The sequence below is a fragment of the Enhydra lutris genome, unplaced genomic scaffold (genome assembly GCF_002288905.1).
Source record: "Enhydra lutris kenyoni isolate GAN:26980312 unplaced genomic scaffold, ASM228890v2 scaffoldscaffold56, whole genome shotgun sequence".
Taxonomy (NCBI): domain Eukaryota; kingdom Metazoa; phylum Chordata; class Mammalia; order Carnivora; family Mustelidae; genus Enhydra; species Enhydra lutris.
Window position 1 is genome coordinate 9,497,114 of NW_019154140.1, and position 12,342 is coordinate 9,509,455.

Here is a 12,342-nt window from a genome sequence, read left to right on the forward strand (position 1 = left end):
CTTCCACTCATTCTCTCAATCTCTCTCTCTCAAGTAAATAAATAAAATCTTAAAAGGAAAAAAAAGAACTAGCATTAAATGAGGTTATTTCAGGATCATCTTCCCCAAACCCTTTGACTCAAAAGAAAATCCATAAAACAGACATCGTGGACTAGAACAAGAGTCTTTGTGAGAACACAAATTACAAGGCAACTTCCTTTCTGAAAAATTATTTTAAAAGTATACCTTATATTCAGATATATAGTACATTTGTTCATTTAACAAATATCTAACGAGCAATTCTTGTGTGCCAGGCACTGTGCTAGGGACTAGATACCTTAGCATCCCGTGGGGAAGACAGTCATTCAATACATAACGCCAAAACTAATTAATTATGATCATTTTAAGTACTATTAAGGATAAGTGTACCTAGCTACAAGATAGAGGAGTAATAGAGGAACCTAAATCTGCGGGATTATTTTTTTTTTTTAAAGATTTTATTTATTTATTTTGCCAGAGAGAGAGAGAGAGAACAGGCAGGCAGAGTGGCAGCAGAGGCAGAGGGAGAAGCAGGCTCCCCGCCGAGCAAGGAGCCCAATGTGGGACTCGATCCCAGGACGCTGGGATCATGACCTGAGCCGAAGGCAGCGGCTTAACCAACTGAGCCACCCAGTTGTCCCAATCTGCGGGATTATAAAATAGTTTCTCCAACAGAGCTATTTATATACAGTGCAGCAGTAATTCATGTACCCAGTCTATCTGGGTTCAAATACTGACTCAGATCTTGAGTGGGTTACTTAACCTCACTTGCCTCATTTATAAAGTGGAGCTAACAATAGTACCTACCTCATGAAGTTATACTGAAGTTTAAATAACTTAACACACATAAAGCATTAAGAACAATGTTGGCACATGGCACCTGCTTAATAAATGCCAGCTATTATCGCCATTTCAGCTGGAACCTGAAAGACAAGCTGAGAGAAAGGAGAGAAGCTCCAAGCAGGGGTGCTCAGGTGGGTCAGTCAGTTAAGCGACTACCTTTGGCTCAGGTCATGATCCCAAGGTCGTAGGATGGAGCCCCACATGAAACTCTCTGCTCAGCATAGAGTCTGCTTGAGATTCTCTCCCTCTGCCTCTCCCCTACTTGAGCTCGATCACTCTCTCTCTTAAGTAAATAAATAAAATCTTCAAAGAAAGAAAGAACAAAAGAAAGAAAAAAACTCTAAGCAAAGAGCAACACGTGCAGAAGCCCAGAGCATAAAGTTTCTTAGCTCACAGTAGAACTGAAAGGCCAGTGTTTCAAAGCATAGAAAGCCAAGGATACCATGAGATATGAGATGAGGCTGGGAAGATAGGCTGAGGTCAATAATGCAAAGCTTTGTAGGTTGGGTTAAGGAGTCTGAACTTTATCCTAAGAGTGAAGAAACCTGAAAGGTTTTATAAAGGGGAGTGACAAGCTTAGATTTGCAATTTTCAAAGCTTTCTCTGGCTTTGGAATGGAAAACTGGTTGGAAAGAGGCCTTTGGCCTCTATTTTATAGATGACAGAAACCAGTAAGGAAGTTGATCCAGTCTTCTAGATCAGAGGCAGCTGGTGGCACAGAAGAGAGGAGGAAAATGGATGACTAAAGAAGTAGAAGACAGAACCAGCAAGACTCACTGGGTGTATGCTGCAGTGAGGGGGCATGGAAGGAGAGGCACTATATAATAAACACGTATTTAGAGAAGAAAGGAATTCCTGTGATCCTGCCATATTGTTATACTGCATGAAATGCTTTCCCTCTACTCCATCTTTCCAGACACAATACCTTCCCATTTCCTCCACAAAACTGTCTCTGATTGATCTTGTCCCCTTCTTTCCAGGAGTGTTCTAGAATTGTAGAGCTGAATATTCTTGAGGTACACAGCGGTTGAGAGAACTTAGACACTGCCTGAAGACAGATCATGTTTTAGTCAACTTCCTGTCTCACGCACCTCATCTCCCCAACACTTGTAGAGATCGTCATTACAGAACAGTCTCTGACTTCATGAGTGGTAGTCATAAACAGCCCATGCTAGTATAAAGTTCCCTGGCCTATTAAGCATTATATGGATCTTTCGTAACCATTTTCTTCTTGGATCTTCACATAATTCTTATAAGTACTATTACAGAGGAAATAAACTCAGAGCTATGAGTGACAGGTCCAAGATCACACACACTAAAGGAAATGGCAGTGCTAAGATTTGAAGCTGGATCCTGTTTCCAAGTGGGATGTTTTTTACAACTCTATGGAGGGTAAGTATTATGTACTTGAGGTTGTAAACTCTCAGAGGCAGCTAAGTGCCACTTCTAAGACTCCTTCCCAGTTTCAGTAATTAATTAACTTATTCAAGAATATTTATTGAGCCCCTAGGGGTTCCTGGATAGCTCAGTTGGTTAAGACCGGGATTCTTGATCTCAAGACTCAGGTCTTGGGTGCCTGGGTGGCTCATTGTGTTAAGCCTCTGCCTTCAGCTCAGGTCATAATCTCAGGGTTCTGGGATTGAGCCCCCCATTGGGCTCTCTGCTCAGCAGGGAGCCTGCTTCCCCCCGCCCCCCTGCCTGCCTCTCTGCCTACTTGTGATCTCGCTCTGTCAAATAAATAAAATCTTAAAAAAAAAAAGATTCAGGTCTTGATTTCAGGGTGGTGAGTTCAATCGCTGTGTTGGGCTCCACGCTGGGGTTTTGGCCACTTTAAAAAAATAAATATTTATTGAGCACTTACTACATTCTAGGAATGACACCTAGTATTAAGGCTAAGGTACAACAGTGAACAAGGCAAGAAGGTGCTTGCCCTGTCTAGTTCCGGGAGGGGGCCAAAGAAGGAAACAAATGTATAAACAGTGTTAAGTGGTAAGTGCTATACAAGGTGATGGGCGGGGGGGGGGGGGGGGTATCCTTATTATGGACATTGTTTTAAATAGGGTGGTCAGAGAAAGCCTCTCAGAAAGGTGACATTTGAAACCCGACCTTGGTCTTCAGGAGGCGCTTAAGGAAGGGCATATCCCCACAAACTTAGTTTGGAAACCGGCGTCCAAAGCAAAAAGTTATTGAGTGTGCACAGGGACCGCTCCCAGGGCTCCAACCCTGCCCACCTCACCGGCACTGTACAGTTCCCGGCCGATTGCGGCCGCCACCACTAGAGGGAGCCGCAGGTCTCCCCAGCCCCCAGGAGGCGCCGCGGCCCCGGGCAATGCGGCACTGGCACCCGGCACCTACCGCGTGTAGGCCCGGAAGCCCGGGGTACGTAGAGAGGGCAAGGGCGGCGCCAGAAAGCCCTAGGGAATCGCGAGGGACCAGCAGGCCCTCAGTGAGAGGACGTCCTCAAGACCACAAACCCAACCACTACCATACGTCCTCATCTGCCTCGGGGATAACCAGTTTCCGGCGCCTTTAAACCAGGAAGTCCTGGCTGCGTCCAATCCTGGTCCTTCTTTCTCCACTTAGTCTTGGCGTTGGTTCCTCGCCTGAGGAGCGCCAGACAGGCCGTCTATGGATACCAATCAGCACTCAGGAAAGGCGCATGCGTTCTCCAACGAGCGTGGCGTACGGTGAACTTTGACCCGAAAGCGACCTCCTCCCTTCTCCCCCTCCTTCCCTGTGAAGATGGCGCTCTCCAGGGTGTGCTGGGCTCGGGCTGCTCTGTGGGGTTCGGCGGTCACCCCCGGACCTCATGTCACCCGGAAGCTGCAACTTGTTCGCTGTGGCCTGGCCTGGGGGGCCCCTCGGTGAGGGACCTGGGAGAAAGGAAAGCGTTTCTGACGTACAGGGCTTTCCAGTGTCAGCCTTGTTTGCATGCGGTCTCTTAATTCTCAGCGTTCCACGCCCTGGCCCCGGGGCTTTTATTCTTATGCTCAGAACTCGCATCCCGGTCGCACCAGTGATAGAGCTTCCTGACCCTCACAACTCTGAGTGCCCCATATTTTCCGAATTCCCCACGTGTCCTGAACTCATCTGTCAGCCTCCCTTTTCGGCTTAGGTTTTACGGCTTATCTCGATCCCATCTCTTTGGCCTTAGCACGCTGTTCAAATGGTCCCTCAGGCTTTGCGCTCCCTGCAGACTCCTACCACACCCGGTATTCCTTAATGCTTGACCTCTCGTCCGCGCGACGTTTTTCTCAGTCTGATTGCTTATCTCTCCTTATGCCCAAGATCTTCCTTGGATTTCCGAAGATTCAGGTCTTAGCATACAGCCTTTGAGACTGGTGTTTTACATTAGTGTAAAGGACTGATTCCCAGTCTCTTTGATCTCCCTTGTAGGTCTTCAAAGCTTCACCTTTCACCAAAGGCAGATGTGAAGAGCTTGATCTCTTATGTGGTGGCCAAGACAAAAGTGATTAATGGGAAATACCATCGTTTCTTGGGTCGTCATTTTCCCCGCTTCTATGTCATGTACACAATCTTCATGAAAGGTAAAACCAAAATAGAAATCCCTTGAATTCGTTCGTGGGCAATGCCAAAGAGTTTAAAATAAATAAGATGACTTGCATGTTCTGCTATGTGGTGTGAGCTGGGGTGTTTTCTGTTTCATATATGCTTGAGGATTAAATTCGTTCTCAGCACTTTTGAAGAATGTTTCTAGAAAACATCCAGGGGGAATATAGTTATTGTTGCATTTTTCTTAGCCGCACACAGCCGACTATTATAGGAATTCTTTGACATGTACAAGGACAGGCATCTATGGCTTCACAGACCTTGCCCTGTGATGTCAGTTGACTTGGTGCATAAGAAAATGTGGTCTAATGCTTGTCACAGATCTGTCCTAGATAGCATATCATGGAAACAACATACATAGACTTATTTTCTAAATGTTTTTGTTCAGATCAGAGCTGTGCTAGTTACTAGAAGAGTATATGATGATAGGTCACTATTACCTATATAATGATAGGTCACTGGCTGTGTGGCTGGACTAGTTATTTAAGCTCCTCGTCCCTTCGTTTTCTCATCTGTAAAATATGGAAAATAATGGGACCTACCTATTGATCATATGGCTGTGAAGATTAAATAAATACGTAGATAAATTACTTATGGCCTGATCATAGTATGTGCTCGATAAATGTGTCTATGTTATTGTACTCTATACTTTTATCATAACTGCAATTACAGTAAACTACCATATTGTCAGCTGTGAATGTTATCAAGATTATTACTAGCTTCATGGACTTGCAAAATCTAAAGTAGAAATAGAATGGCTGCTATGTCTTCTGCTACGAGGTTTATAACTAGGATTAAAATGAGAAAAGGGCCTGGAAAAGCATTTTGGTTTTTTTGGTTTTTTTTAAGCTTTTATTTTTTCAAGATTTTATTTATTTTTTTAGAGAGAGAGCTCGAGCAGCGGGGGTAGAGGGGGTGGACACGCAGAGGGAGAGGGAGAAGCCGACTGCATTGAGCAGGGAGCTAGATACAGGGCTGGATCCCAGTACCCTGGGATCATGACCTGAGCCAAAGGCAGAACGCCTAACTGACTGAGCCACCCCTGCGCCCCTGTTTTAAACTTTAAATTATGGAAAATTTTAAATATACACAAAAATAGATTAATATAATGAATTTTCATGTACTCAACCTCACTTCAACAGTTAGCAACTCGTGGCCACCAATGTACTGAATTTATACACTTGCCTTCTCCTGTATTATTTGGAAACCAACCTAGACATTATATCATTTCATTCATAAATATGAAAGCATTTTTAAAAACTAAAGCCTTAGGTAAAATGTAAGAATTATCATCAGATAAACAAAAAAATTGCAACCATAGAAATATGTTGAATTACAGTATTTCTGAAAGTGTTCTAGAAGGAGATAAGTTAATATCTGGTTGGGGACTACATAAGGTTAATTGAGGAAGATTTCCTGAGGTTAGGGAGCTTTCGTGTTTTACTTTAAAGAGGGAATGAGTAGAGTGAACCAGAAGAGGGAGAGCATTCCATGGTAGATCACAGAAGGCCAAGTTGGCTGGAAGAGAGATGATATGCTAGGGGGATAAAGAATGAGAAGAGAGATACAGTTTGGCCTCACAAGAGTTTCAAGTGTCCTGGTTTAGAGCTCTGATTTAGAGTAGTGTCCAATAGGTGTGTTGTGGGTAAACATGGAGTTGGAAGCTGTGATAAGATTCAAACTAGGATAACATCACACTCTGTTCTCTACTTTAATGAGGCAGGATTGCAGATGTTATGGGCTGATGCCAAAAAGGCTAGAAGAATAAAGACAAATATGTGGAAGCATAACATAGAGTTTCATCAACTTCCATACCGGGAGATGGAGCATTTGAGACAGGTATGGGCCAGGGGCAGATGTCCAGAAGTTCATGGTTAAAGTTAACCAAGAGCTCAAGCATTTTTCTTTCCTGTCTTGTTCACCCCTGATCAACTTTTCCCCTCCACTGTGAGAACAAGCATCGAACTAAATGAGAGCATCAGGTTATTTGTTAGACTTAGGTTTATTCAGAGTTGTAGCCCTCTAAAATAGAGTTCCATAGAGAGTCTGGAGGACTTTCTGAATAAAAGTTATAAATACTAAAATCCAGTTCATTTCTGAATATATAAAAATCTGCAGGGATCCAAAAGGCAGGAAAGTAGTATTTGGTGGTGACGTGATGGGTAGTTTGGAAGCTAGAAGTGAGAACCTAGGACCCATTTGGCATATCAGGAAGACTTTGTTGAGGGATTTATTATAATGTCAGGCCCTGTACTAGACATGACTTGGGATATCAAAATGAACCAAATCAGGGCTTCTGTCCTCAAGGAACTTACCAACTAGAGGTAGATAGAGATAACCTTGATCCTTCTGTGGGCTGCAGTGGAAGTTTACTGCACAGTATGGGGGAGGGATTGTTCATTGTATTAAGAACTTACTTGGGTTAAAACTGCATCTGTCTTTATTTCTGCTTAGTTCCGTCGAGACGTCACCAAGTGTCTTTTCCTGGGTATTATTTCCATTCCACCCTTTGCCAACTACCTGGTCTTCTTGCTCATGTGAGTATAGATTTCTATCTTCCCAGCATATTGAAGAAACAGATTTTTTTTTAATTAAAAATTATTTAAAGAACTTTCCATTTCAGAAGTAGCAGAGATTATCACACTTCCTGCTCCAGTCTTTTAATTAGCCACTCAGTAACACTTGGATTACTGGATCAGCTGTAGATATAGGTAGCTTAGACTTTGCCTGTCTCTTAGCTACCCCTATGTGTTGTGAAATAATATTATGACCTTTTCCATCATCCCTAGAATCAGCAGCCCACTCCCTAAGAAGCATAGGAATTTGGGAGAATCTTTTTTTTCCAGGAGAGAAATGCATTTCATATTCTGGTAACATAAATCCTTATTACTTTACCTTGTATTCAAAGATGACTGTTTTATTTAATTAATTAATTTATTTCAAAGATTGGATTTATTTATTTATTTATTTGACAGAGCAAGAGAGAACATGAGCTAGGAGAGAGGCAGATAGAGAGGAAGAGGCAGACTCCCCGCTGAACAGGGAGCCTGGCATTGGGCTCAATCCCAGGATTTTGAGTTCATGACCTGAGCCAAAGGCAGACACTTAACCCACTGAGCCACCCAGGCGTCCCAGTTTTATTATTATTTTTAAAAATTTATTCATTTATTTTGAGAGAGAGACGACAGGAATGAGTGAGCACAGGGTTGGGGGGGAAGAGAGGGAGTCTCAGGCAGACTCCGTGCTAAGCATGGAACCCAATAGGGGGCTTGATCCCACAACCCTGAGATCATGACCTGAGCCGAAAACACAAGTCGGACACTTAACCGACTAAGCCACCCAGGTGTCCCCAAAGATGACACCTTTAAACTGTGATCTTGCATGTTATTTTAGTTATCTGTTGCTGTATAACAACCCTGAAGCTTAGTAGCTTTTCATGGTCTTATGGGTCAGGAAATCAGGGTTCCGGTGGATGACTGATTTTTCTCTTCCATGTGGTGTTGACAGAAGTCCCCCCAGTATTTAGCTGATGAAGGGGCTAGTCTGGATGTTCTCAGGTCACTCATGTCTGGTACCTTAGCAGGGAGGCTGGAAGGCGGGAGCTCTGAGGTAGCGTGCCCACAGGCCTCTTTAATGTGGTGGCCTCAGAGAAAATGGCAGCTGAGGGCTCCAGGGGTGAGTGCTTCAGCAAATAAGAATCTGCTTGGCCTTTTATAACCTAGCCTTGGAGGTCACAAAGACTCACTCCGCTCTGTTTTATTGGTTCAGTCAGTCATCCAGATTTTAAAAGTAGGGGGACATAGACCTTCTCAGTAAGAGGAATGCCAAGGAATTTGCGGCTGTGCTTTAAAACCACTACACATGTGGAAAAATGAATTAAAAAACAAATTTGCCTTGAACGTTTTACATACACATACGGACTGTGCCACAGTTCGAGGTTGTCAGCATCTGCAAGGAGCGGCTCTGTGTGCGCCTCTCTCCATCTCTGTCCAAAATATGTTCTTCAGATGCTGTGGTTCAAATGAAGCCGTTTTATCTGATTGCTGCATGCGAGGCTGTTCCAGTACCGCTTCCTTTCATATAAGCTCAGTGATGTCGCCTGAGATTGTGCTTCAGTGTATCTTTAAACCTCGGGCTGAGATTCATTTACAGAAAAGAGCAGTGAGGTAGGGAGGGAAGTCATGTCTCCATCTCTTCTTCCTAGTGCTCATGTCTGCTGAACGCCTTCTTGGATCACTTTGAAAGAGGCCTGTTGTGACAGTGGCAAGTGACATTGTGATTCCTTTTCCTTTCAGGTACCTGTTTCCTAGGCAGCTCCTCATCCAACATTTCTGGACCCCAAAGCAACAGATTGATTTCTTAGATATCTATCATGCTCTCCGGAAGCGGTCCCACCCAGAAATCCTTTGTTATTTAGAAAAGGTTATCCCTCTTGTTTCTGACGCAGGACTCCGGGGGCATATGACAGAGCTGTGCACCAAGGTACTCCTCCAACTAACCTTTCCTGCAAACTCCGACTCGTGAGATCCTGTTTGCACTAAAACTAGGAAAAAGGGCCAGGCAGGACCTTCCTAACCTCTGCCAATCTCTCACCTCTCCCAAGATACAGCATGGTACCCACCCAGCAGTACATGACATCCTGGCTCTGAGAGAGTGTTTCTCTAACCATCCTCTGGGCATGAAGCAACTCCGTGCTTTGCAAATGGTGAGCACTTTGAAGCTTTCTGTGTCCCGCAGCCTCACCTTGCCTCAGGTCGTGTGGGTGGTGCTAACTGTGTTGACTTTCTCCTCCTGTGTTGATGTGTTACAGAAAGCCCTGAGTAGAGCCATGCTTCTCACGCCTTACCTGCCTTCTTTCTTGTTGAGACACCGTTTAAAGACTCATACCATCGTAATTCACCAGTTGGACAGAGCTTTGGCAAAGCTGGGGATTGGCCAGCTGACTCCCCAGGAGGTGAAATCGGTAAGAACTTTCTGCGATACCAACCCTCAGTCCTCGGTGGGCTCCTGAGCTCATGGGGCTGGGAGCTTACAGAGAGCTCCCTCTTTTGCTTGTTAGAACAAAGGCCAAACTCTTTATTCTTTCACCTCCTTTCTGTGTCTTTTTCTCAGTGAACTTAACTCATGGAAAAGGAATTGCCCATGTAATTTCAGTCTATATTTCTTTTCCCTGGGCCCTTCAAAAACTGAGGACACGATTCTTTTTTTTTTTTCAAAGATGTTATTTATCTGTTTGGGAGAGAGAGGCAGCACAAGCTGGGGGAGCAGCAGGCAGATCCCAGGACTCTGGGATCATGACCTGAGCGAAAGGCAGATGCTTACCTGCCTGAACCCCCAGGGTGCCCCCGAGGACACTGTTCTTTAGACCTACCATTTTCTGTTATATACACCTCTTTGCTTGTCCTCTTGTGTGTCATAGTTCAGATTGCCGTGGAGAAAGGTTTCTTGTGGCACGAGGTTATAACTTATTTAAAGGAGATTTTGAATTATTTGTGGGTTTACAGTTCACGGGCATATTTGCTATGTGATTATTAAGGACTGTTCCTCTTCTGAGTGATCCAGGCTTGCTATCTTCGTGGCCTGAATTCTACCCATATTGCTGAAGAGAGGTGTCGAGCTTGGCTGGGAGAGTGGCTACAGATTTCCTGCAGCCTGAAAGGTGAGACACATCCCTGTGGTTATGCCACTAAAATCCAAAGTATTTTTCTCCTTGATTCTAAGATTATTTTGGAGTTGATTATTGAGTACCGTGGGACCCTTATTTAACGTATATATCTAAATGAAAGGGCATAAACTCATTTGCCTACAGGGGCTAAGCAGGTAATGAAGTGGACTATGCGAGACAAGAGGGAGTAGTGAGGACTGTGGGAGCCCAAGACAGCACGTGTGCCGGCCGGAAGCAGTTTCTCAGGCCCAGCACTATTGACACTAATGTCCCATGCGTTAGAGGATCTCTGGCACTGTCCTTGGTCTCTACCTATGAGATGCCAGCGGCATCCTCCACACCAGTTCCGACAACCCAGAATGTCTCCAAACATTGCCAGATGTCCAGTGGGGGAGAGGAGAACAGAATCATTGCAGTTGAGGAGCACTAGTCTAAAGGCCTTCAAATTCAGAACAAAAACACTCAGCTGGCTAAATGCAGAGTACCCGAGGGTGGGTATTAGGCCTGTGGGTCTTCTGGTGGAATCTTTGGCTAGGCCTTGATGTTTTCTAAGCCTGTGAATATCAGGCTAGGCCTACTAATCTCCTTGGAGCTGAGAAATGTCCAGAGCACCAGCTTCTACCAGAAGAATCCCAAGGGTGACAGTGGTGTTTAGTAGCATTACCATCTCTGAATTTTCTACCACCACCCCTTCAGAGTCAAGAAATGAGGCTGAGTAGAAAGGAGTGACTGGTGGAAGGAAAGGAAAGCGTACATGCAGGGACTGGAACAAAGCCGGGGAACTTTGAGAGCAGTAGCCTCTTGACGTCACACCTCTGCACTCGGCTTCCCGCCTCTAGTATCCAGCCCTGTTCACCAAGGCAGTTAGAAGGCTACCTGTCCCCTGGCCAGGCTATTAACACTGATGGTGTTTGCAGAAGCTGAGCTGTCCCTCTTACTACACAACGTGGTCCTGCTTTCTGTCAACTACACTGGGACAGGGCGCTGAGTGAACCTGGAGCGGATGGCCTTGTCCTGCAGTCACAGAGGACAGCCGCGTGGTACCAGGCAGCACTGGTCGGCAGGGGGGCTGTGTGCGCCCTTAGGCATGTGGAAGGCAGAGGAGTAGGTACTGCTGGCTTCCCTGCGTGGTGCCCGTGTGGGAGCTGGAACTGAAAGGAACCCTCTTCCCAGAGGGGGCCCGAGTGCGCCATCATCCCAACTTCCTCAGAATCAGCCGGAGCTGCCAGTGGCCTCTGTCCTGGCCTTTCCTTGTGAGGTTTTAAGTTCAGGTCCTAGGAAGTGAGCTCTTTCCTCATTTGGCCGAGGGCTTGACCACTGCTGTATTCCTTACAGCTGTGTTTTCGTTCCGGTTTCTGGCTGGCGAGGGCAATGGCACTGTTGAAATCGGCGCATTTACATCTATGCGTGTACTTCTGTGCTGCCCTCAATGCTTCTTGTGATGACCAAAAATAGCCTTTTTTTTTTTTTGTCCCCTCACTGCACTGGGTTAACCACTCCCTTTCCTTTCCAAATCCTTGAACACTTTTTTTACCCCCAAGCAAATAGTTATTCATATATGGGAACTAATGGAAAAGATAAAAGGAAATGCAAGTGCTTCTTGCCCGTTCTCCGCCCCCTTATCTGTTTCTGGGCTGTGGGGCAGCCGCTAAGGATCTTCAGCTCTGCTGCCTCCACTGTGCTATAACAGACAGTGGCCTCTTCCCTGGGCCATGAATTAAACCTCGAAGGTTCTAGGCACTGCCCCACTTTGGAGACCAGGAGAGGCCTGCTTTGTGAGCAAGTTGGGTTTAGCTTTTGTCTGTGTAACTTATTGTAAATGCATGAAGCACTGTTTTAAAGCCAAGTAAAGATTGCCTGAAACCAGTTGCTGCAAATGACTTATGCATACTCTAATTTTTTTGCTAAAGCTCCTTTGACAAGACTGACAAAACCTAACTAATGGGGGAGGGAGGTGGTTGGAATAGAAGCTTCTGGTGGGATGGAAGTTCTGAGGGAACTGATTCGACATCAGTGCTCTTTGATTTTAAGATGGTCCCAAGGAAGAGGGAATTTGGGATTAACAAATGAGCCCCCAAAGTAGGGACTATAGGCAGGGGAAAGCTCCAGCAGGGCAGGATCAGGGCCTACTTTAGCTGAAGAGGTACATAAAGGCATATGATGCAAGTCAAGCTCTTGATGCTCCAAAGAGAATGTTCTATTTTTCCACCATAATGTTGTTAACATTAATCTCTAACTGACCTAAT

The 12,342-nt window shown here is 45.1% G+C and overlaps 1 protein-coding gene across 12 annotated transcripts; it reads left to right on the forward strand.

The window, feature by feature from the left end:
* The first annotated feature begins 3,590 nt into the window (after positions 1-3,590).
* LOC111157794 (LETM1 domain containing 1) lies at positions 3,591-12,312 on the forward strand. Of its 12 annotated transcripts, none has more exons than XM_022519440.1 (9): positions 3,591-3,725; positions 4,258-4,409; positions 6,155-6,270; positions 6,886-6,968; positions 8,727-8,913; positions 9,035-9,136; positions 9,242-9,394; positions 9,994-10,090; positions 11,014-12,018. In XM_022519440.1, exons 1-9 carry the CDS (start codon positions 3,604-3,606, stop codon positions 11,082-11,084), a joined length of 1,083 nt encoding a protein of 360 aa, XP_022375148.1. In that variant the 5' UTR covers positions 3,591-3,603; the 3' UTR covers positions 11,085-12,018. The 12 variants fall into 12 exon arrangements, with proteins under 12 accessions (XP_022375148.1, XP_022375146.1, XP_022375150.1 ...); XM_022519439.1 differs by having other exon boundaries at positions 3,604-3,725; positions 4,237-4,409; positions 11,014-12,019; XM_022519438.1 differs by having other exon boundaries at positions 9,994-11,072.
* Positions 12,313-12,342: the final 30 nt, after the last annotated feature.

Excerpts from the sequence above, each read along its gene's own strand:
- LOC111157794 (XM_022519438.1), top strand. The coding sequence starts at position 3,604 with ATGGCGCTCTCCAGGGTGTGCTGGGCTCGGGCTGCTCTGTGGGGTTCG. Across the intron at positions 6,969-8,726 it reads TACCTGGTCTTCTTGCTCAT|GTACCTGTTTCCTAGGCAGC; the intron begins GTGAGTATAGAT and ends TTTTCCTTTCAG. Across the intron at positions 9,395-9,993 it reads CTCCCCAGGAGGTGAAATCG|GCTTGCTATCTTCGTGGCCT; the intron begins GTAAGAACTTTC and ends TGAGTGATCCAG.